The sequence below is a fragment of the Ictalurus furcatus genome, chromosome 16 (genome assembly GCF_023375685.1).
Source record: "Ictalurus furcatus strain D&B chromosome 16, Billie_1.0, whole genome shotgun sequence".
Classification (NCBI taxonomy): Eukaryota; Metazoa; Chordata; class Actinopteri; order Siluriformes; family Ictaluridae; genus Ictalurus; species Ictalurus furcatus.
Window position 1 is genome coordinate 10,437,415 of NC_071270.1, and position 24,667 is coordinate 10,462,081.

General features: G+C 38.6%; 1 protein-coding gene across 7 annotated transcripts in view; it reads right to left on the reverse strand.

Moving 5' to 3' along the window:
• Window positions 1-24,667, reverse strand: part of fryb (furry homolog b (Drosophila)) — an 87,991-nt gene that overhangs the window by 32,538 nt on the left and 30,786 nt on the right. For 5 of the 7 annotated variants that reach the window (XM_053644952.1, XM_053644948.1, XM_053644945.1 and 2 more), the window contains exons 2-27: window positions 24,185-24,375; window positions 21,255-21,308; window positions 19,818-19,957; window positions 19,389-19,479; window positions 19,175-19,254; window positions 18,959-19,039; window positions 16,930-17,098; window positions 16,558-16,650; window positions 15,040-15,138; window positions 13,757-13,858; window positions 10,685-10,788; window positions 10,442-10,550; window positions 10,170-10,256; window positions 9,717-9,888; window positions 8,278-8,410; window positions 7,676-7,783; window positions 7,060-7,294; window positions 3,756-3,929; window positions 3,346-3,432; window positions 2,785-3,044; window positions 2,178-2,367; window positions 1,744-1,871; window positions 1,197-1,254; window positions 1,005-1,096; window positions 731-903; window positions 300-460 (exon numbers count right to left, since the gene is read on the reverse strand). In XM_053644952.1, the coding sequence (XP_053500927.1) occupies window positions 300-460; window positions 731-903; window positions 1,005-1,096; window positions 1,197-1,254; window positions 1,744-1,871; window positions 2,178-2,367; window positions 2,785-3,044; window positions 3,346-3,432; window positions 3,756-3,929; window positions 7,060-7,294; window positions 7,676-7,783; window positions 8,278-8,410; window positions 9,717-9,888; window positions 10,170-10,256; window positions 10,442-10,550; window positions 10,685-10,788; window positions 13,757-13,858; window positions 15,040-15,138; window positions 16,558-16,650; window positions 16,930-17,098; window positions 18,959-19,039; window positions 19,175-19,254; window positions 19,389-19,479; window positions 19,818-19,957; window positions 21,255-21,308; window positions 24,185-24,313 (3,309 nt within the window). In that variant the 5' untranslated portion in view covers window positions 24,314-24,375. The remainder of the gene's footprint in view (window positions 1-299; window positions 461-730; window positions 904-1,004; window positions 1,097-1,196; window positions 1,255-1,743; window positions 1,872-2,177; window positions 2,368-2,784; window positions 3,045-3,345; window positions 3,433-3,755; window positions 3,930-7,059; window positions 7,295-7,675; window positions 7,784-8,277; window positions 8,411-9,716; window positions 9,889-10,169; window positions 10,257-10,441; window positions 10,551-10,684; window positions 10,789-13,756; window positions 13,859-15,039; window positions 15,139-16,557; window positions 16,651-16,929; window positions 17,099-18,958; window positions 19,040-19,174; window positions 19,255-19,388; window positions 19,480-19,817; window positions 19,958-21,254; window positions 21,309-24,184; window positions 24,376-24,667) is intronic. The other 2 variants (XM_053644949.1, XM_053644947.1) reach the window with 1 other exon arrangement.

The window sequence follows — 24,667 nt, forward strand, 5'->3', positions numbered from 1 at the left end:
TGCGATGTCATACTATAGCACACGGTATCTTCATTTAACCACACTGATGCAATCTAATGACTTTTAAGGAACTGTTTCTAATTTTTATATGCCTGTGAGGAATTTCATTTAATTTCATTGATAAGCCTTTGCCTTCCCTGCAACCAAACCAAATTTGTCATAGCAATGCCCTACTCAAATCATTTCTCTAAATATCAAGTCATACTCTTACAATTAAGTGATTAGGATAGGTAAACAGCACTCCTGCACTACCATCTTTATAAAATTAGCGGTACCAGGGATTTGGTAATTTGCTGTACCTTTAAAGCGCAGTATTGGTAGCGTGTGATCTGGTGGTTGCGGTCACTGTAGCGGTCCAGTGGAGTGAACATGACACTGAAGGGACCGGCCCATTGGCTGAACAGAATGAAGAGATGATGGCGCAGACTCTGCTGAGGAAAGAGGAATCGCCTATGGTGCACTGGATGGAGAGCGAGAGAAGAGTACAGCATATAAAAACACCCTCTGATCTGAATTTACATATTATTATTATTATTATTATTATTATTATTTAGTCATTAAATCTGAATGTACATATTGTATTCATAGAATGTAGAAAGCAGTGTAGAAGAAGATTGCCAAATACTAATTAAAAGAAGAATAAATTAAGCAATAAAGGAATGACTATCCACTTCAATTCAGTAACACAGACTCACTGGACACCAAGTGAACAGATAGTTACTGTAGATACCTGGCACACACTGGATGAGGTTGGCCACCATGCCGCTGAAATGAGCTCTGATATCCTTCAGGATCTCCAACTCTTTATCGTTTTCTGCTTCCAGGAGCATGCGTGTCAGATCCACATACTCCAGGAAAAGAGCACCCAGAGCCAGAGAATCCCTCTCTAATGCCCCGTTAGTGCTGGAGAGTGAAATGTGTTGTTTAATGTTAGATCTGTGTTCCTTAACCGAAACTTTAATGAGAGAAATTGCAGAACTTCAGTGATTGTATGTGCAGCCCACCTGTCACTGATGACTCCTGAGTCAGCCAGCAGCTCAAAAATACGGAGCAGCTGCAGCCTCAGAAGATCTCTCCTTTCCCGACGCTTCTTATTCTTCAGAGGGAAGAGAATATTTAATATGCACATGTAGCATAACAACTGCCCACGTGCAAAAAAATATCATTTTAAAACATGAGATTTCAATCAAACCTACCTCTGGTCGTCGCTCTAAGGCTTCTTTCATGAGTGGATGGAGTTCCTCCACTAGCTCCCTAAACATACACAGCAGCAGTAATAAGATAAACAAAGCCAAAAAGTATATTAGCATGCACATCATCATTAATTTCCTGAATGCATATCTTGTTTTTTCATTTTCAATTATCTAACAAGTGTACATTACTGAAATTTGTTCTCATATCTTCAATGATATGGAATTCACTCCATAAGTTAAATAACTTAGACTGAAAAATATTTTGCTAGGATAAAACGCCTGTGCTGTCATGGTTCATTATGTTCACAGCAAAGTAATGACAAAACGCCCAGAGTGGTATGATAGCGATCTGTGTTATGAGTAAATAACATGCATGAATGCTGAAGTGAATACATGCTTTACAAGCAGTTCCTACACAAAAATATACCTAAAAGATTTGTTTCCCTAATGCAGTTGATCAGTCAACATAAATCTAGTGCAACCGTGTCAGTTTAACATGTTCTTTGGACTCCTCAGAGTGTTTCATCTTAGAAGCTGTTTTGAGTGTTACCTGAAGACGAGGGAGTTAGTCCGGCCAAAGCCCAGCACCAGAGACTCTGTGATCTCAATGCTCTCGAGCCGCATGAGGGGAACCAACTGCTTGAGGAGCCAGGCTACTGAGGGAGTTCCAATCACCTGCTTACACACACACACACACACACACACACACATACACACACACACAAGTTGTCCATAGCTAACCTTTTGATCTTATACATTTGATGTATGTATCGATGTACTGTATATTGAGACTTGATATAACTTGACTTTAATGGATGGTCTTTAATGCCGTGGATGTTTTCAATTCCTGCTCAACAAGGAGTTATGTCAAAAAAATGCCAAATCTTACAGTTGGAGGCCTTTGCTCTCAGTGCACTGGTATGCAACTTTGACTAGAGTTCATGATAAAACCATCAGAAGAGTCATACCATGTGGGGCATCTACCTTGTTATCATATGTGATGCTGCCATCGGGAGTGGTAGCCATAATCTCAGGGGTGGAAGCCCTCAGGTGACCTGGGCTCATGATACTCGGCTTGGCTACACCCAGGCACAGGATTAGGTAGTTCCTCCACAGGGTCACGTAGCTATCGGCGGGTCCGGCTGTGCTCGTCTTTTTCGCGTACACTGGACTACTGCAGGGGATCATGGGTAGGACTAATGGTCAGTTTGATTCATTTCCTTAAATTAAATTTTCTCCTTGGATTATTGCTAACCCTTAGTCTCTAACAAAGCATGATAAATAATAAACAACATTTTGGATGTGATGAATCAACAGGTTTACTTCCTGCAAAACAAGGCATACACAAAACAATGTATTCAAATGTGGGACATTCTTCTGCTTACACATACAAACGTGTTAACAGGTAAAAGATTAGAACAACATAAATTTTCTCAGCTTGGTTCTATGGGCTTCTTGCTAGTATGCAATTTTTTTTAAATTAGACATGAATTAGAAGTTGGCTTAACTGTACAGATTGCTTAATCAAAACAGAATAAAAATGTATTTAAGTTTACATTTACATTTGCTTATTGATTGTTTCCTAACTCACTTGGGGTCCACTAGGGGCATGAGCAGCTGCAGACGTGTGAAGGCATATGGCCAGGCATAGCTCAGAGCCATGGGACAGTGTTTTGGCAGGTGCTCCTGCCGGAGAAAACTATAGAGACACAAAACCCAGGGGTCCTTCACTGACTGGGCGAAAATCCACACATGAGAGGGGCTCTTAACATCATAGTGGCTGTTGACCAACCGTGCATTCCACTCCACCAGCCACTGTAGGTCCACATGGTGACTCAGTGGCAGAGTGGCCTGAAGGCACAAAAAGACATAAGAGAGCAGGACATTTATCATTCTACAACATAACAACAAAAAACATTCACATTAGAGTGGCTGAAAGCAGAAGTGTCCAAGTGCAGAAGTGTTTATAAAAATAAAGAATGAGTGTCTCTAAACTTCTGACGGGTAGTGTATGTGCTCAAGCTAAGGTCCAGGTGAGTACAGTATGATATCTATCACTGAATATGAAACAAAACTGCAGAGTTGAAATAAGCTACTGTAAACACATATAAATGCATATGTGTTATCACTGGAGTGAAATTAGAGTGCTTACTGAGTCAGACACAGCCACATGGACAAAGCTGTCTAGAACTATAGGGCTGAGCTGGTCCATCACTTCGATCATTGGCTTATCATCATCCTGAAAGCAAAAAAAAAATAAGGCAAATCCAGTACTCATGTTACAGCAGAACTAGGACCAGTTAATGATGATAAGAGTTAGAGTGCTTACTGAATCAGACACGATCTTGTTTTGAGCATATGCTAAACTGGTTACAATAATCAATACAGTCGTTCAATTACAACCTCACTTAGTTGGGACCAGCAACCAATAATGTTTCATAGTTTTCCCACCCATGACCCACACATCATTAATAGCTCTGCTGCAAAAGAATTCAAAACAAACTTAAAAAAAAAAATAATCATCAGATATCAAAATAATCATGAGGTTGACACAAATGTTACCTCTGCCTGGCCAATGGCTGTGAAGAGCAAGCGGATCTCTCGGAGCACCGTGACAGCGAGTTTGCGTGTGCTTGTCTGGCAAGAACAGAGCAGAAGCAGGGCCAAACCCTCGACAGCGTGCAGCACCGTGGAGTGGGGGCTGCGCTCAACCGGCAACCTGGAGCTCCCACCAGCCTGAATATACACATTCATCAGCATACAGTCCAGTACTTTTGCTCACTTAAAAATTGAGTGGTGCTATGTTCTAATTTGTTGAACACATCGAAATTTATATATCAGAAAATGAAAGCTGTAATTCTGATCTATTGTCTCATATTCAGCTTTTGATCTCAAACACGTCTTCGGCGTATAGAAAAAACAAAACAAAACAAAAGAATCGGTGTTGCCATTGCCTTTTGGAGGGGATTGCATAAATACATTTTGACATATTAGCATTTACAACAGATACACACAAAAAAATTATATAATAGCATTCAATTTTGAAAGATGCATATTTTCATTAAAAACATGTAGACTATTTATTCAAAGAGAAAAAAAATCAACTTGTGGGATACTGAGAAGTTTTAATATGTTGGCAGTTAAATGAATCTAATAGGTACCATGCTGTGTTGTATGTTCAGAGTGAAGTAGTATTATGTATTGGCAGAAGTGTATGCTGTAACATTGGAAATAAGAACAGTTCTTTGTGAAATACACTGGCAGTAAGAAGTGAAAACTGTAACTTACTGTAGCAGCAATACAAAGGTTCTCAACCTTTTGTAACTAAAGCCCCCCCGAAGCCTTCCCTATCAAGCCCCTCCAATATTGGAGGAGACCAGGTATAATGATTCTATATAAAATTTATCTATCTATCTATCTATCTATCTATCTATCTATCTACAGTGAGGGAAAAAAGTATTTGATCCCCTGCTGATTTTGTATGTTTGCCCACTGACAAAGAAATGATCAGTCTATAATTTTAATGGTAGATTTATTTGAACACTGAGAGACAGAATAACAACAAGAAAATCCAGAAAAACCCATGTCAAAAATGTTATAAATTGATTTGCATTTTAATGAGGGAAGTAAGTATTTGACCCCCTCTCAATCAGAAAGATTTCTGGCTCCCAGGTGTCTTTTACACAGGTAACGAGCTGAGATTAGGAGCACACTCTTAAAGGGAGTGCTCCTAATTTCAGCTTGTTACCTGTATAAAAGACACCTGTCCACAGAAGCAATCAATCAATCAGATTCCAAACTCTCCACCATGGCCAAGACCAAAGAGCTCTCCAAGGATGTCAGGGACAAGATTGTAGACCTACACAAGTCTGGAATGGCCTACAAGACCATTGCCAAGCAGCTTGATGAGAAGCTGACAACAGTTGGTGCGATTATTCGCAAATGGAAGAAACACAAAAGAACTGTCAATCTCCCTCGGCCTGGGGCTCCATGCAAGATCTCACCTCGTGGAGTTGCAATGATCATGAGAACAGTGAGGAATCAGCCCAGAACTACACGGGAGGACCTTGTCAATGATCTCAAGGCAGCTGGGACCATAGTCACCAAGAAAACAATTGGTAACACACTACGCTGTGAAGGACTGAAATGCTGCAGCGCCCGCAAGGTCCCCCTGCTCAAGAAAGCACATATACATGCTCGTCTGAAGTTTGCCAATGAACATCTGAATGATTCAGAGGACAACTGGGTGAAAGTGTTGTGGTCAGATGAGACCAAAATGGAGCTCTTTGGCATCAACTCAACTCGCCGTGTTTGGAGGAGGAGGAATGCTGCCTATGACCCCAAGAACACCATCCCCACCGTCAAACATGGAGGTGGAAACATTATGCTTTGGGGGTGTTTTTCTGCTAAGGGGACAGGACAACTTCACTGCATCAAAGGGACGATGGACGGGGCCATGTACTGTCAAATCTTGGGTGAGAACCTCCTTCCCTCAGCCAGGGCATTGAAAATGGGTCGTGGATGGGTATTCCTACATGACCCAAAACACACGGCCAAGGCAACAAAGGAGTGGCTCAAGAAGAAGCACATTAAGGTCCTGGAGTGGCCTAGCCAGTCTCCAGACCTTAATCCCATAGAAAATCTGTGGAGGGAGCTGAAGGTTTGAGTTGCCAAACGTCAGCCTCGAAACCTTAATGACTTGGAGAAGATCTGCAAAGAGGAGTGGGACAAAATCCCTCCTGAGATGTGTGCAAACCTGGTGGCCAACTACAAGAAACGTCTGACCTCTGTGATTGCCAACAAGGGTTTTGCCACCAAGTACTAAGTCATGTTTTGCAGAGGGGTCAAATACTTATTTCCCTCATTAAAATGCAAATCAATTTATAACATTTTTGACATGCGTTTTTCTGTATTTTTTTGTTGTTATTCTGTCTCTCACTGTTCAAAGAAATCTACCATTAAAATTATAGACTGATCATTTCTTTGTCAGTGGGCAAACGTACAAAATCAGCAGGGGATCAAATACTTTTTTCCCTCACTGTATATACCTGATCTATAATCTGTTTTTGATAGATAGATAGATAGATACATTTTTTAATTACTTTTCATAACTTGTGATTTTTTTAAAATAACTTTTATGACTTTTAAAAAACTATATAAAGGACATGTATGGAGCATGAATGATCAAAAATGTTTCTGAACACTATAACTACTTTGAACAAGAGAGCTAGGCTGTAATAACGTGTACAATTTTACATGTAAAACATGTTGCATTGCATTCGTCTTGCATTCTAAAAACATTCGTATACGAATTATGTAAACTAGGATGAAGGGCGCATCTCATTATCCATGACATTGTTAAATCTCTGGCTCTCAGCCCCTCACTGAACAGAGCAGGCACAGAGAGATGTGTGAGTGCAGTGGGAAAGCAAGACCTCGCATTTGCAGGACAGTACTGGTGACATTTTGAAAGTTGCTAAGGTTTGTTCCAAAAGTCTCTAGATTTCTCACTAGGTCCTTTTATTTATTTATTTATTTATTCATTTTAACAAAAAAATCGCTAAAGGGGTCTGAAAAGTCGCTAAGTTGGGAACACTGGTCAGCACTGACAGCTAGATAAAAGACAGGCTAAGCTCCGTCTCTCCTCATCAAAAAGAAAATGCAGAGGGAGAGAGAATGTTGGTTTTTTCATTCATGCACATTCTATTTGAAAAGCAATAAAGTACACCTAGTACCCAAATGACGCCCTGTCTGAGTTTTTTTCTTGAAAACAATTTGCACCCCCTTCCGATCTCTCCACACCCCTACCAACCCCCGGGTGAGAACCACTGATCTAACATGTTAACATGGATCATTGCAGTATTACCTCTGCTGAGCGCTTGCCTGGAGCCTGCAGTGCCAATCTCCACTGGGTGAGCAGCTGCAGCAGTAATTTTACTGAAGTGTCCTGCAGCCCCTGCTGTGTGTCCTGCACCTCCCGCAGCAGAAAGTTTGTGTAACCAAACAGAACGTCCTCTCGCCAATCAGAGAAGTCCAACAACAGACTCTGGAGGGAGTTCTGGGCAATTAGACGGAGCTCAATGTCCATGTGGACTGTCAACCTAAACAACATCACACACACAAGACATAATAATAATAATAAGAAGAAGAAGAAGAAGAAGAGAAAATTATTAAGAACCAAAATGGAACCAGTGTGATGTCAAATGACCTTTTCTCATCATAACGGTAATTATAGCGGAACGTCCATAAAGTTAATAATGACCAGATTGTCTGTTATATTCTGAATACATTTACTCGTAGTGTTCTGTCATTTCAGTAAATCTCTATCAAACTGTTCCCCAAGCTGGGTGCTCACTCACCTGTCTCTTTTTCTATGCTTCCCCTGTGTCTGCCCATATCATTTCCTTTCTCATATTACTTTATCAAGGCATTAAATCTTTGCTATATTGTTTACTGGCAGCAATTGTTTCAAGGTCTCTCACCTAGCTAGCAGGTCAATAAGTTCAGGTTTTGACATGCCGTCTGGAAGGATGCGAGGGATGGCTGCCACACACGTCCTAAACAGGTCAATCTTTGGCTTCCTCTCACCGCTGGAACAGAGAGAGAGAGAGAGAGAGAGAGAGAGAGAGAGAGAGAGAGAGCTGAGGTCCACAGATGACTCATGATAACTGGTTGTGAGTTTCCTTGTCTCCCACATTTCCTCCCACATTCACACACAGGTAAATACCAGGCCATGAAAGGGGATACTCTGACTTTTAAAAGACATTCAGCTGAAGCTTGATCCAGCCAGGCTGAAACAAGAGCACTGGAAAACACCCACACAACTGCAATCTGCTGCAAAATAGCACCTTGTAAAAGTTGGAATCTTGTGATATAACCACGAAGGACAATCTGACCTGTGTATTCACATGTCATCTTTATCAATCAGGTTGTTTACAGAATATACTTATGCTTAGGTTTGGTTTATGCTTAGGCTTTGATGTTAGGCTTAGGTGTAATTGTCATCTTTTTGTGTTTATACCAATCGGATACCATGTTTGTAATAACACCCGCAATGACACATGGGACTACGGGTGACACTTACGTGATCATGTCCTCTGGCTCTTTGTTGAGCATCTGCACATTGGTAAGCATCATACAGCGGCCCACCTCCTTATCCAGGTGCCTCAGGATGTTATCAATTGCCTTCCTCACCTGCGAGTAGTACAGTGCCATACCTAAAGGAGAACACAGAGACACGGTTAACTTATAAAAACATACACCTTATTTATAGCCCTTCAATTTATTAACCAACAACAGCAAAGCATACATCTAACGGTACAGCCATACAGAGATTACACATTCCATTTCCAGCCTCAATGCTTCTTTAGTCTATAGATGTTAAAGATGAACATAAATAAATGCAATCGATGCATAGTGCAATAGATGTGCAAAATAATAGATGTACGTGTGTCATATTACACTGGTTTAAGACCATTCGAACTATCGGGACTGGAATCACATGGGACCAAACAAAAAATGGCCAGTTTTTAATCTCATGTGAGGCGGTCAGATGTGAAGCTGCTGGCAGGATAATCGACATCGGGAGTGTATCCAGTGTCACACAGAAAAGGAAGGGTTCCTATCTGAGTCTGGTTCCTCTTATGGTTTCTTAATCATGCTGTCTCAGAGAGTTCTACACTATAAGGCCAAAAGATTTTGGACATCTTATCATCACACCCATATGTGCTTTTTGAACATCCCATTACAAATTCAGACCCTACTTTGTTGTTATATCAGCAAAAGTATAACACCCACTCTTCTGGGAAGGTGCTCCACTAGATTTTGGAGCATGGTTGTGGGTATTTGTCCATTCAGCCACAATAGCATTAGTGAGCATTAGTGGTAAATGGTTAATGGTCTGCACTTATCTACACCTTTTAACCTTAGCGGTTCTACAAAGCGCTTTCACATTCACCCATTCACACACACACACACACACACCAATGACAGCAGAGCTGCCATGCAAGGCTATTGGGAGCAACTTAGGGTTCAGTGCCCAAGGACACTTCAGTATGTGGAGTCATGTGGGCTGGGGTTCGAACCACCAACCCTGCAATTAGTAGACAACCCGCTCTACCACCTGAGCCACAGCTGCCATAGCGGCATTGACGTCGGGTGTGGAGGCCTGGGGTGCAGTTAGCATTCCAATTCATCCCAAAGGTGTAAGTTCTCAAGATCTTCTACTCGAAGCTCGACAAAACCTGTCTTCACGGACATCACTTTGTGCGCAATGTTATGATAGAACATATTTGGCCTCTTAGTTCCAGTGAAGGGAACTAAGCAACTGTAATGCTACAGCACACAAAGACATTCTGTACAATTATGTGCTTCCAACTATGTTACAACAGTTTGTGGAAGGACCAGATATGGATGTGATGGTCAGGTGTCCCCAAACTTTTGGCCATATAGGTTTACACAACAGTCACTTGCACAGATACAAACCACCACTCTCTTGTGCTTGTATATGCGCTGAACACTCACCAATGAGCTTAGCCTGCTCTTCTGTGAGAGTCTTGCTCAGGTAGGTCTTCTTTTTCTTCAGGGTGTTTCCTGAGGGCAGTGTAGCGCCAGTGTTAGGCATGGGCGGCTCGCCGTCCTTCTGTTGCAGGCTGTCCGCTATGACCAAGAATGCTCTCAAAGCAATGTTCATTCTCTATATAACACAAGCACACACAGTGATACCCTCTCGATAGGTATTTCATTATTTTGACAAACTATAAAATAATCTCGAATAACCAAATGATATCATGAACAAATTATAGAATGAACAGGTCATTAGAAATCTTACTAAAGGAAACATTGTGAAAATGAAACATACATTTATTGCTCAATAATAGATTTATACATTTGTGTTCATCGTTACTGATTTATGAGCCGTTAATTATGCTAAGACTTAAGCAAGTTGGAAAGAGGAGATTACAAATGACATGTCACCTCAGGATTAAGACTAAATGCCTTAGCTGATTTGCCAACACTGAGTAGGTCACAGATAATTTCCTTCATAGCAAAATCCAGTCTTTCCTGTTGCAGAAAGAGATAGAGGAGTTAGAATTAGCTTGAATGCATCATCAGATGTCAGAACTGTGATCAGTTCGTCAGAACTGCTCAAAGAAAATTCAGTTGTACTTGTAGGTATAACAGGTGGGCAGCAGAGATCAGAAAGAGCTGAATGCACATGCATGGATGTGTAAAATTTCAAGTCACACCTGTGCGATAAACTGGATTATTTTGACGAAAATGTTGAGAGGCATGTCACGAGGGACAACACTTCTGGATCCCTTAGGGAACAGGGTGGAAATGATGGAGGTCAGACGGCTGAGGAGAAAGTCGGAGAAAATCATCTTTCATCAACTGATTACTGTTACCGGTATCAAAATTTATCATCACTATAACTGTCATTGACAGCATGTGAAGCTGCATGCGCCTATATCAGGAGTAAATATAATTACCTCAGTGTGGCTGTGTTGCTCTCACACTTGATCCTGATCATGTAGACCCACAGTAGCCGATACAATGACTCCAGCGCTACACGGGCCATTTTCTGATCCTTGTTCTGGAAAAAAAAAAAAAAAAACAGATTACATTAAGACAGTGCAGTCATTTTATCATATTTATTATAGTTATTTTTCTATTTATTTTGATTGTTGAAATATGAAAATATTATTTATACTAAAATGTTGTTGTTTACAAATCCATCCACCCATTTATTATAACTGATAATCTCAGTTTTTTTATTAGATCTTAGGTCTGACATTGTCTGTGTTACAAGCTAACAGACAGCCCCTTCAAAGAGAATGGTACCTGAGACATAAAAGACAGAAAGAGAAACAGTGTCAGAAATTGATTAAACTTTAGCTTCAGCACCCCAGGCTCTTCTGGTCTGCATTCCTGCAAATCGACACATTTTATTCGGCATAGTGCTCTTTCCATCTCTCGCCTTCGTTCTCTTTCTTAGTCCCGGTACAGCAAAATACCCTCACTGGCTTAGTACTGAAGAGTTTCACCTCTCCAGTGCAGTGTTTTATCTGCTCTAACATACCTGCTCAATTTGTGAATTTGCTTCATAATACTCTAATCAACTGAACGAACAGTAAAGAATGAGGAAGAACTAAACTAGTTAACTGCTCTAATTCCCAGAGCCCTTCGGCATACACTAAACAGCTATTAATTTTCTCATTCATGAAATTATTCAATCAGCCAATCATGTGTCCAATCTACCACTGTCCAGTATTGGTCAAACTTTGCCCACTGTAGTCTCAGATTGTTCAGATGTTCTTGGATGACAAGGGTGAAACCTGATGTGGTCTTCTGCTATTGTAGCCCATTCACCTCAAGGTTTAATGTGTTCTGAATTTTCAGATGTTTTTCTGTGCACCACGTTTTTAAAGAGTGGTTAAATCCATTACTGTAGTTGTCCTGTCTGCTCAAACCAGTCTAGCTATTCTCCTCTGACCTCGCTTATCAACACAATGTTTTTGCCTGCAGAACTGCCACTCATTGGATGCTTTTTTCTTAATTTAAACTCTCCCAGGGGATCAGCAGCTTCTGAAATACTTAAAACAGCCTGTCTGACACCAACTCTCACTGAGATCACATTTTTCCCCATTCTGATGTTTGATGTGAACATTAACTGAAGCCTGTATCTTGACCTGTATCTGTATAATGTTATGAATTACACTGCTGCCACATGATTGGTTGATTGAATAATTGCAGGAATGAGCAGGTTTACATGTGTTCCTAATAAAGTGGCGATGAGCATACATTCTCACTCTCATAACTATATACAGTTTTGCCGTAACTACTGGAACATTAAGGCCAATTCATTTGTTAGTGCTATACACCAAAATCATCTGTGTTTGAGATCAAAAGACGGATATGAGATGAGCTTAGGATTACAGCTTTTATTTCCTGGTATTTACATCTAGATATGTTAAACATTATAAAACATAGAATCCTTTGTATCATACCAGCCAATTTTTAGGCGAGCAAATGCATAGGAATGGATAGTCTTGAAGTAAATTAAAGTAAATAACACTTAATATTTGGTTGCATATCCCTTGCTTGCAATAACTGCATCAAGCCAGTGACCTACTGACATCATCAAACTGTTGATTTCTTTTTTCTGATGCTTTTCCAGGCTTTTACCACAGCCTCTTTCAATTGTTGTTTATTTTGGTTCTGTTCAATTTGGTTAAGATCTGGTGAGTGACTTGGCCAGTCTAAAACCTTCCACCTTTTCCTCTTGATAAAGTTCTTTGTTGAGTTGGCAGGATGTTTTGGATGATTGTCTTACTGCATGATTAAGTTATTCCCAATTAATTTGGATGCATCTCTCTGAAAATTGGCAGACAAAATGTTCGTATAAACTAGTGAATTCATTCTGCTGCTACCATCATGAGTTACATCATCAATAAAGATTAGTGAGACTGTTCCAGAAGCAGCCATGCAAGTCTAAGCCATGACACTACCTCCACCATGTTTCACAGATGAGCTTGTATGTTTTGGATCATGAGCAGATCTTTTCTTTCTCCACACTTTGGCCTTTCCATCACTTTGGTAGAGGTTAATTTGGTTCCAGAACTTTTGTGCATCATCTCTGTATTTTTTTGCTAATTCCAATCTGGCTTCAGATTTTGTCAGATCTGCTGAGGAGTGGTTTGCATCTTCTGGTATGGCCTCTATATTTCTGCTCTTGAAGTCTTCTTTGAACAGTGGATTGTGATACCTTCACCCCTGCCCTGTGGAGGTTGTTGGTGATGCCACTGACTGTTGTTTTTGGTGTTTTCTTCACAGTTCGTACAATGTTTCTGTCATCAGCTGTTGTTTTTTTCCTTGGCTGACCCATTCGTTGTTTGCTGCTCAGTACACCAGTGGTGCCTTTCTTTTTCAGGACATTCCAAATAGTTTTATCGGCTATGCCCAATGTTTACGCAATGCCTTTGATTTATTCTCCCTCAGATTCAAATTATTCTCCCTCAGCTTCAAAATTATTCTCCCTTTTCTTAGCTTCAAAATGGCTTGCTTTTCTTCCATAGGCAGCTCTCTGATCCTCATGTTGGCTTATCTTTTTAAGAACAAATGCAGTCTTCACAGGTGAAACTGGAGGCTAAAACCAAGAATAGACTTTCATAGCTATTTATTATTTAAACAATCAATCTAACAGGACACACCTGGGTAACAAGAAACACCTGTCAGTCACATGTTCCAATATTTTTGCTTGCAAAAAACAAATGAATTAGCCTTGGCATTCAATTAGTTTCGGATGGGGCTGTACATAGTGAATAATGTTTAAGAAAAATAGCTGGAAAATAAGCTGGTACATTAAAAAGTTAATAAATGAAGAGGAAGACCTGTCTGTTCATCCACTAAGCACTCTCTTCACACACCCGCTACACTGTAGAATTTTCACATCTAATATTCAGAGCCTTAATGTTATTTATTGATTAATTCTGCTCATCTATCTTTATATAAAAGTTATTGATATGCTTTGCTTTTTATGCTTGTATGTTTTCAAATTCCACCTTGAGATTGGACAGGCAGTTGTTGAGGAAGACATGCCATCTGTTGAGGAACACTTGCTTCTGACTGACACACAGCAAACATGTTACCAACGGATACAAAGCCTGGAAAACACACAAATCCAGAGAAGTTAGTGAGATGTCATATTCCCATAATTATTGGAGATTAGTTAGTATGCATGTGACATTCAGGGATATTCATTCGAAGTGAACCAGGAATTAAGGGTTAAAATCCAGTGCTGGGTAAGAAAATGCTTACAACAAATGCTTGATGTGTTTTTTACTTTTAATTTCAGTTGATGAGAGAGTTTAACAAAATATTTTAAAAACGGCTATCATGAATGTCCATTTATAGAAGTGGTATTCAATTAAAATAAGTGAAGGTCCAGGTAGTTATGGTCTGGATAAGCAATTAACATTACTGAATGTTGACAACAGTTAACTTTTAATACTTTAATACCATAAGTGATTAGTTAAAGGCTGTAAACAATACAGATGAATTTAAAAGGATTATGTTCACTTTCGTAGTGGTGTTTCACTTTATCACTCCTGACTAGCACATGGACTGAAAAGATGAGATATGTGTACTTGAACTAAGTGGAGAATAGGTGCATAGTTCTCTGTCCAATCCTCCTCATACATTCTTTAGCTAAATAAATTACATAAATGTATATGACTGGTTATAATACAAGTCACAACAGAAGATTTGCCTCAGAAGCTGACATGGTTCATATTTAGAAAACTGGGGTTGCTAAATTACAGTCAGTTTTTTTCTTTTCTTCATATGTTTAAAATCAATTGAAATACTTTGGTTGGTCTGCATATAGACTGTATTCTGCCAGTTGATGATTTATAGTGTCAGCTTACCGTTTCAAACGATTAAATACAATGACTTGGCAAAAAAATCCACCTTTCAAAGAATCCATTAATTAAACCTTATGAGCAGTCGGCAAAATGCCTGAGACATTATAAATAACTATTTCCCGCCACAGCCCATTTTCTGTCTGATAAGGCAGCTCTAATTAAAGATTTACTGTGAGGGGAATGACTTACGGAACATCAGGCTGACAATTAATGACAAGGAAATCAGTCAGACAGATGTATCTTTCACACTCACCCCCATTAGTTATAGTGTAACTGCTCATGTGGAATGCTTGGCCTCTCTATGTGCAGTGGTTAGCTAACTCTTGAATAAGCTGTGCAAGACAGCAGCCGCAAACATCCCAGCTATGAAACGGGTTATGTGAGACAATTCCCCTTGCACAGGCGATGACTGAATCACTCACCAGAGAATGCTTCTTCCTGGAAGAGAGGTCCAGGGTGGTGTCATACAGACTCTCCACAAAGTTCCGCAGACATGGCACATTTACCTCATTCTTCACGCTCTGAACAGGGATGCAGCACAAAGACATTCTCAATTTACAGCCCTGAGATTACTGTTCGACATTATCATATTTCCATTCAGTGTGTCTTGGCGTCAGAAGTAGGGGTGGAATGGTATAAAAAATTCACAGTATGACAACCTAACAACCCAATATCAACTATCAGAGAGGGTGAAGAGACAGTACATATTTTATTCATAAAACAAACATCTTAACATGGTGATATAATAGAATTTATATAATAGAATGAGCTATTGATATACAGTTGACATACATCAAAATTATTCAACCCCCATTGCAAATCAGGTTTATTTTAAAATTTACAGACTTTCAGCTATTTGCAATGAACAAATCAAACAAAAGCAACTGAAATAGTTCAACACAACAAATGCTTCAAGTGGTTTCCACAAATTCAACTGAAAATGCAACTTATAATGACTTCTCCAGTTTCAAAATGATTCAATCCCCTGAATAGAATCCCTCACAACAGCACAAATATGCAAAACAGGTGTTGTCTCAAGCACACCTGATGCAACTAATCAAGGGATTCATTAGTTGCACCAGGTGTGCTTGAACTGGAACACATAAAATACTTGAACTGGCTAGGGGTAGAAAATTAATGAAATACCTGAATACCTGGGCAGAAAAATGAATTAATGATTTTGACTGCAACAGTGTTTGATATAATTTAATTAATTTAATTAAATATAATTAAAATTAATTAATTCTGATTATGTTATAATGAGAATAATCAAATCCTTATAAAAATCATCTTTAGAATAAAAGTGCACACAATTAAATTTAAATTTAAGACTGATTACCAAAATGTACATTTCAACTTGAATGGGCTATTTTAAAAATGTTAAAAATGTAAAAACATTTTTGGAGAATAGACAAATAGTTTAAATGACAAGTTACTATGAAGAGACATATTGGCTGGACTTAAGGTATTTTATTTTATTTTATTTTATTTTATTTTATTTTATTTTATATGTTTTTTTTTATATTATTTACCTGTGTTTTCTATTATTAAAAAAAAAACTAATAAAAAGCAAATCTGCTGTGTAAGTTTAGAAAGTTTTAATAATTTTTTCATGAAAAATAAAACTATAAAATTTATATTTATGGTAATTTACTAGCAGAAGTATGGTGATTATTTCTTATTATTGTTGTAAATATTAACACAGTGAGATGCATTGCATTTGCAATATTAACTGAGCAGGGTAGACTGTAAATCATAAGTACAGTAAAAATGATTTGATTATAGTTTTCTTGAACACTAAAATTCCAGCATCTTAGAGTTACTGTGTGTCTAAGAAGCTAAAGAACATTTTTGCAGTAAGTTCATATCATAATACTGATGTTGCGAAAATGAACAGACCTCAACCAAGACTGTGGGAGAACTTAAATTTGAGAACTTACAGCTGCCACTGGGACCAATATCTCCACAAAGAGACCAGCCAGACAGTGCTTAATGTCTTTATCCTTCACCTCTAAGAAGTACTGGGCACATTCCTGTAAAATTAACCACGCACAGACAATCAATTATGCACACACTCAAAATTTCTATTACTGGCCCATCATGTCTCAGAACTAAAATGTTTTTTTTTCCCTGAATGTCCTTTCTAGAGTTAATTTATAGGCTTACCATTACTTTGATAATGCTTAAAATCATTCTCAGATTATTCCAAAGAAATTGTGGCTCAATATAAGAGAGTAGCTGTAAGACTAATGCGTCTAACATTGTACCACAACAGAACAATCATAACTGCACTGCTAAAAAGATCACTGTACCTGCATGAACAGGAAGGAGGCTTCAAAGTCTTCCACTGGGTACATCTTAATGCGGAAGAACTTGACCCCCATGATGAGACTTATAATGCTCTTGACTACATAAGGGCTCTGTTCCTTCTGCCTGAGCTCCTTCAGCTCTGAGATAAACTTCTTCCTCACTGCGGGAAACCTAAGAGACAGAAATAAAGGAGAGACAGCAATCAGGCAAAGAGAGAAAAAAGATCAGACAAAGAATGGGTAAATGTAATCATTACCAGTGCATCCAGTGTGAAACATTTACTTTCATGTTAATTTGCATTTTATAATTGCATTATATTTTTCTGATATCTTGTATCTTTACGCTATGAACTCTCAGAACTGCTTCAAAGTGTGGGAAGTGGGAAAAGTGTGTTTTGCTTATGTGTCCATTTGGTTGATGGAGGTAGGATTATTAAAATGCACCTAAAATGGATATGTGGAGACACCAGGACAACCACAGAGCACTTACTGATGAATATCAAGAAGAATAAGAAGACAAGAAAGAAGACTAGAGTAATTTTCAGTAATTTGTTGGTGTATGAATATGTGTGTGTGTGTGTGTGTGTGTGTGTGTGTGTGTGTGTGTGTGTTTGCCTGAGTAATTGTGGATGTGTGTGAAGCTTGATTGCTGTGACACAGGGAGAGATCTTGAGCTCTATATTTAGAAAGGCATCTGGAATGGGAGAAATGGGAGGAGAAGTTCACTCTCTCTCTCTCTCTGACTTTTTCTCTCTTCTGTACTAATGGTTCAGTTCTGATAGCCAGTACTTTCCTCTCACACATAAAGGGAAATGAGTCGTCATGTGACTGTATGTATTGTACACACATTCAAAGATAGCCTAAACAAATAAGAGTCTTGTGATCTGGAGCACCATACAGTAGCTATTTTTTTTGAAAAAAAATAGGTCTGAAAACACTTGGCAGATCATTAAATATGAAGAAGTGTCATTAACATCCGAACCCAGTGACTCTACGAAAATAGGACTGGGTTCCGTTTCTGTGTGTCATTGATGTAAGACACTCAGAATATATGCTGACACATCCTCCATCAAAGGTAATGGACATCATTAAAGCTCCATCTCACGTCACACTCCGTTAAAGAAAAAAAGATACTGCCATCAGAGTCTGCTAAGAACCAGGTCAGGATTATGAGAAACATGGTTGGCAGCAGAAAGTCACAAGGCTTTCAGCATGTTAAAGATGACTAAATATGGTTTGTAAAATACAGGGTGTCCCAAAAGTCTCCATGCATAAGGGGAAATTAACATTTTAATAAAATGTCTTCCAAAAATGTTCATACTTAGTTTATATTCTTTCTTTTTTTTCAGATAGTCTTTAAGAATGTCTTCGACAAAAGAAATACGTTTTGAAATCATTTGCATGGCTGGATCGGGATGCTGTCGCAAGGTTGCAATGGACTTTAACAGGAAAAATGGCGAGCACATCACACACACACGACACTGTTGCCAAACTCTGTGGTGTGTTTACAGGCCTTAAAGAATAACAGATTTATCATCTGCTATGGTCGCTGAGATTTTGACTGACATCACACATAGCTTGACTTTCTTTAATCGTTGTGAAGCTTTTATACACATTACAGGGTTTCTATTATACAGGAACTCAAATAATCTACACTTGTGAGTGGATATGTGAGCTGGATATGTATTAATTAGTGCAAAACCTATTTTTTTTAGAAATAGTGACCAGGTTACCTCTCACATACCACTAAATTATAATAATAATTACATATGCTGATTATATTGAAGTTATTAATATTAAACCTCGTGTCTGCTGAGGGATTCTGCACTGCCAACTACATTCCCCTGACATTAATATGGAATTCTAATTGTTGATTAAAGCACTTCATCACAATTAGGCAATTATTTAATACAGAAGTAAAAGATTAATTGATTGATAACATACAATATAGCATGACGTATCAAATTTGGAACTGTTGGTGTTGACAACAGCAACAACAACAATAAACAAAACGCTAATGTTTAAAACTTACCTGGACTGAGCCACCACTCCAACCACCTCCGCATAAAGATCAGCCACAAGGTGCATGTTGGATGTGTTGGGCCCTGTGTACCTGTGGCACAGAACAACACTTCAAAACCAACAGCATTTGTGGCTTTTATGAATTACATTATATACAGTTCTCAGCCTATCACCATATAGGTTTCAACTATACACATTAGAGCTCAGCAATAAATGTGATCTTTACCCTTCTTTATATTTGAAGTGCTTAAAGGCCAGATTAATGACTTCTTGAATGAGGCCATCCAGAAGAGGGTGAAGAGGGATCTAGAGCCACAGTGACAGAGACACAACTGGCTTAGAAACTCCCCCACATATACACCATCTAAGTTTGCTGAGAGTGTTAAATTTGAACCAAATTATCACTAAAATTGTCAAAGATTAAGATATATGCAACTTACCTGTTTTAAAACTTCAATGAGTACCAGAGAAAATATGAAGTCTATTGCTAAATCTCTCCTTTCCAACAGATAATCCTTTTGTTGTTCATCACTGAGGCCAAGAGAGAATGACAGGTCATAACAATTTTGTAGTAGTGGTTTCAAGTGGTACTAAAATAAAGCATGTGTATTTGCATGAGTGAGACAGACTGCTGGTAAATCGATCTAAGCCTAGTTTTAGCCAGGGTGGCTAAGTAAAAACTCACACTAAAACTTACCGTGTCACCCTGCCAATGAGTTGTATGCTACAACCACATCCTTTTGACTATGTACTAAATATGTTTAAAAATATGTAATATTTATTGCAGTCTTGAACTTAGGGCTGGTAGATGATTAGCTGACAGGAATAATGTAACTTTCTGGCAAAATAATGAATAATGGAGAGCTTACATTTTGGACTTGGTGTTGGCACGAGGTCGGTACTCATGAGACTCATCCTCTAGTCCGTTTTGTCGCTTGTACCAGTCAAACAGCGTGCGTAGGATCGAGGGCAGGCAGTATTCAGCCAGAGAACTCATAGTGCTAATCACCTGGGAGAGAGAGGTTTACTTAACTTAACACGTTTCTTAAGCATAATATGTTTAGTTCTTAATGTTAAAAAAAAATTAAGGTCAACAAAGCTCCGTTGAACTGAACTTGTTTCATTGACTGTAATTAATTGCATCTTCCTTAAAACCATTTCTAAATACACATCGACCAAAACAATGTATTTGACTGAACAAATCACAGAAAAGACTGGAAAGGAGTGGGATAGGAGTCTGTGATTGGTGTAGCTCTGTGGAGGCTGAGAATTTCAAGATGGAATTCAGGTTAAAGTGGTAAAGTCATGCTCCAGAATGAGGGGTGTGAAAGGACTAAACCAAACACAGGAAGGGAGGAGTGTCTGCATTCCCACACCCACACACACTGTTTCAAGACTGTATTTGCTGAGGTGAACTAGGACTTCATCAGAGCAAATAGAGTTCACTAGCTAAAACTATTTTTAGGTACAGAGCTTATAGCTTTAAGTAAACCAAACCAAACCATTTTGTATACCTCACATTCTCTCCCATCACACACTATATGGGCAAATGTACTGTATATGGACACCTGACCATCTCCAAACTGTTGCCACAATGTTGGAATCACATAACTGTATAAAATGTGTTTGTATGTTGTAGCATTTCAATTTTCCTCACTGGAATGCACCAGTGGACAAAGCGATTATAAAAACATGGTTTGCAAAGGTTGGTGTGAAAGAATTTGAGTGGTCCGGACTGATCACTTTTGGGATAAACTGGAACATGTGACTGCGCCCCAGGCCTCCTCACCCAACATCAGTGCCCAACCTCACTAATGCTCTTGTGTATTAGGAGCATTAGGCTGAATGAACACATCCCCATAGCCATGCTCCAAAATCTAGTGGAAAGCCTTCCCAGAAGAGTGGAGGTTATTATAACAGCAAACTGGGGACTAAATCTGGAATGGGATGTTCATCATGCATATATGGGGGTCCACAAACATTTGGCCATGTAGTGTAACTGCATGACTTCATTAATACAAAAAGGATGTAGTAATCTTGTATGTCTCGGATTTAAAGATACTGGATTATAGCATTTTTTTTTGTTTCCAAGTTAATCAGAAGACATCTTGCGTCTTAAATTGTTACACAGTGTTGTAGTTCTGTCATATACGCTGTTAATAAAACCCAACACAGGTCAAGTGAAATGGAAACTCTGATTTTGGAAAACATGCTATCATCCACCTTTTTTTAACAGCATTCATTCTGTCTGTAAAAATCAGGAACCCTTTAATGATTAATAATCCAAATAATCTGCTTTAATTTACCTGATCAAACTGGTGGTCTTCTCCCCTCTGTAGAGATTTGGTGAGCAGCTTTTCCTGCAAAAAAAGAAGCAAGAAATGTTTTACAAAACCACAGAAACAAACATTTCTTTAATCCAGCACCCATTTCCTGCTTGACAATTTACCATATAGTGTCTGCTGAATTGGGCAGAAATCATTTGATGTAATGATGGAATATGTGATTATGTGAATTAACATTAAGAGGCCTTATTAAAGAGTCAAGCACTGGTGCTAAGTGCACTGGTGCTAAGAACACAGCTATGTGCCTCAACTTATCACCTAGTATGCAAAATTCTTTGCAGTAAGTGACTTTATAAAGGGCCTATAAGACAACGTGTACAATGAAATAATGTAAGAACTTTAGACCCAATATCACTGTTAACATTAGACTTGTCAAATCTGTAAAATCAATATTTACATAACCCTGCATTAGCACATCATGGTGTCCCATTATTTGTTCTTTATTTATATTATTACAAATTATTACAGATGGCATGTGAATGGCATATCCATTCAGCATCAGGAGCCCAATGAGAAAAGCCTGGACACAAATAATCAGCAGTACAGGACAATACAACTAGCACCCATGCCTATTCTTGTTGTTTAGAGAAAGGGAATGAGAACAAAACCCTATAAGGACTGTCAGCAGTCACGACTCAGTCTGCTTTTGAAAACTGAAAGCCGTGTACAGCAGGAGTGCAAGCACATATGGCTGTTCCTAGTGTGTATGAAGCTGTCGCTGGTTAAATTTGTTTAAATTAAAATTGTAATTTAAATTTAAATTTTGATGAAGGTGCAGTTCATTCAAGTCTGAATCCTGGAACCAGTGGGAATGAGCCTGACCCAACAGAGCAGCAGCTCACTGTGTAAAAGCACTGCTTCGTGTGGTTTATATTATGGGCCATTCCTATCCTGTCGCTGGTGACGTACTTGCAGGTTATAAGGGCTTCTGGAGAATATGCACTGTGTTTAAAACAATAACATTTCTTCTTGCTCACATAAGTGTGTATGTGTGCCAAAAAGCAAATATTCCCAAGTAACCTGATGCCAAGTTCACACCTCTTCCTCAATATGTGTGAGAGCATGCGAGTCGGTGCTTTAATTAAAGTATTTGCAGCGTGTCAGTTACAGTCAAGCTTCCCCAGTCATCGGACTGTGCACTGACATCCACAACTTATTTTGTCAGACTACACATGTAAAGAAATATAATAAAAGAAACGATTAAAGAGCTTTATAAACAAAGAGCATCTTACTCCCTCTACAGAATTTCATTCATCAAAATTTGTTTCGACCAAAAAAACAACAAACTCTTGATTGATATGTTGACAAAGTTTCCGACTAATTATCAGCCAGTTGTCTAGTAACGTCAATTACTGTCTAATAACTCCCAACAATATTCATTTTCTCATCCTCTCCATTTTATTTAATCATTTATCATTTAATGATTAAACTAATACCTTACTCAGTTAAAAATTACAAGTGAACATTTACATTATGTAAAGATAAAATAGACAAATAAAGATTTCCCCTCACACTGAGGGTCGGAGTGAGCAGCGCATGCTTCTGAGTTGTCAGACTTAATTTACTGTATCACGTGGATTTGTTTTGGTTTTTGTCCTGTCTCTGCCCCTGTAATGTTATTGGTTGTTTCCTAATATGTCTCAGCTGTACTGTGTTATGCCCTTTGATTAGGTTGTATATTTAAACCCCTGTGTGTCTTTGTTTCGTGCAAAGTATTGCGTTTCTGTGTTTTGGCTCCAGAGCCATACCAAGCCTTTCTTTGTCCCTGTTTCTCAGTTCCCTGATCCTGTCCATAGTTTCTCATTTTTTAACTTAACCTTGTCTCGTTTGTGATGTTTGCCGATCGCCTGACCCACGATACTTTTTGACCACGTATTTGTCTATCGTTTGGATTTGTCTGCTGACCTCAAATAAAAGTTTTAACTGCACTTGCATCCGTTTCCACCCTGACTATATGACAATAGTTATACCACAGTGTTGTTGAATTCCCAAATCTGATTGATCAGAAGGTGCTGACTGAAAATTTTCATTTTTAACTGCAAGCCAAATCACAGGTTTACATCAATGCACTTGTTCTAATATGTTAGCATTTCTATAGTAACAACAAGACTTTCACAATATTCCACATAATCAAAGGTTAAAAATACAGAGAAATTATCGTTGATATGGTAAAGTTTTCCATAACAAAATATTTATTTAACATTTATGGAACGAGTCTTGGTGCTTTGTGATGGTCAGTAAGTTTTCTGCTTTGGGAGACTTTCTGCTTTGTTTTAAAAAGATTAACTTCAAGAGAAAGGAAAAAAAGTTTGCTGAGGGAATGACTTGTCTCATGGATGGTTCCACTACGTTAAATGTAACTATAAATGGATAAAACCTACAACATGCTGTTCTAATAAATTAAATAATACTGCTGTGGTATAAGGGGAATAAAACATACACTGTTACTGAAGAATAATCAACTTCATGTCGAGCCATATCACACCCCCTATCTGTGTCATCAAACTGTTCTGCAGCCATAGAATTAATTCAAATTATAACACTTGTACACTCCTAATACTCTGTAATAAAGATCGTCTTCTCTTTATCCACCATCATCTGATATTACCTCAAAATTTTATTTTGCTTGAGCAATATAACAAGTCAAATCTTCACTTGGTAGTAGACTTTTGAGCATTCTGTAGATACAAATTAACTGGCTTTGCAGATCAAATACATGAAATAGACACAACTGCAGCATCTATACCTTTGAACATGCATTAATATAGACATATTAATCTATGTATCTGGTTAAATTGTGCAAAAGATTATGTTCAGTCTCCAGTGAACATCATCACAGAATCAATACATTCATAAGTGAAATGAAAAAAAAGTAAGTCGACATTCTTTACCAGTGGCTCGGCCATGATGATGCGTATCTTGCGCTCTGACAGCAGGGTGAAGTTGACAAAGAGACTCTTGAGGACATACTCGCCCGGTTTGCTCTCAGGGTCCACGGTGAGAGGCATGATAGCAGGCATCCCTTTTCTCTCACCCTGACTGGTGCTTACTTGTGGGAGAGCAGGCTTACCTAGCGGAGATGCTGACAACACAAACACACACATACAAACACGAGTTAGAAACTGGCACGTTGTGTTTAATTTGATGATTATGGTGGATGAGGACTGGTTAAATTCGTTTATCATTAGTTTTGGTTGTTATGACCTGGAGCTTTTGTGATCACAAACTACATATAGAGTGAGTAGACTAAGTATTCAGACACTTTTATTTGTGCTATATAATATACTTCCAGCGCATATACGCACTTCAAATTTACACACACACAGACACACACACACACACACACACACACACACACACACAATGTCTTTTGA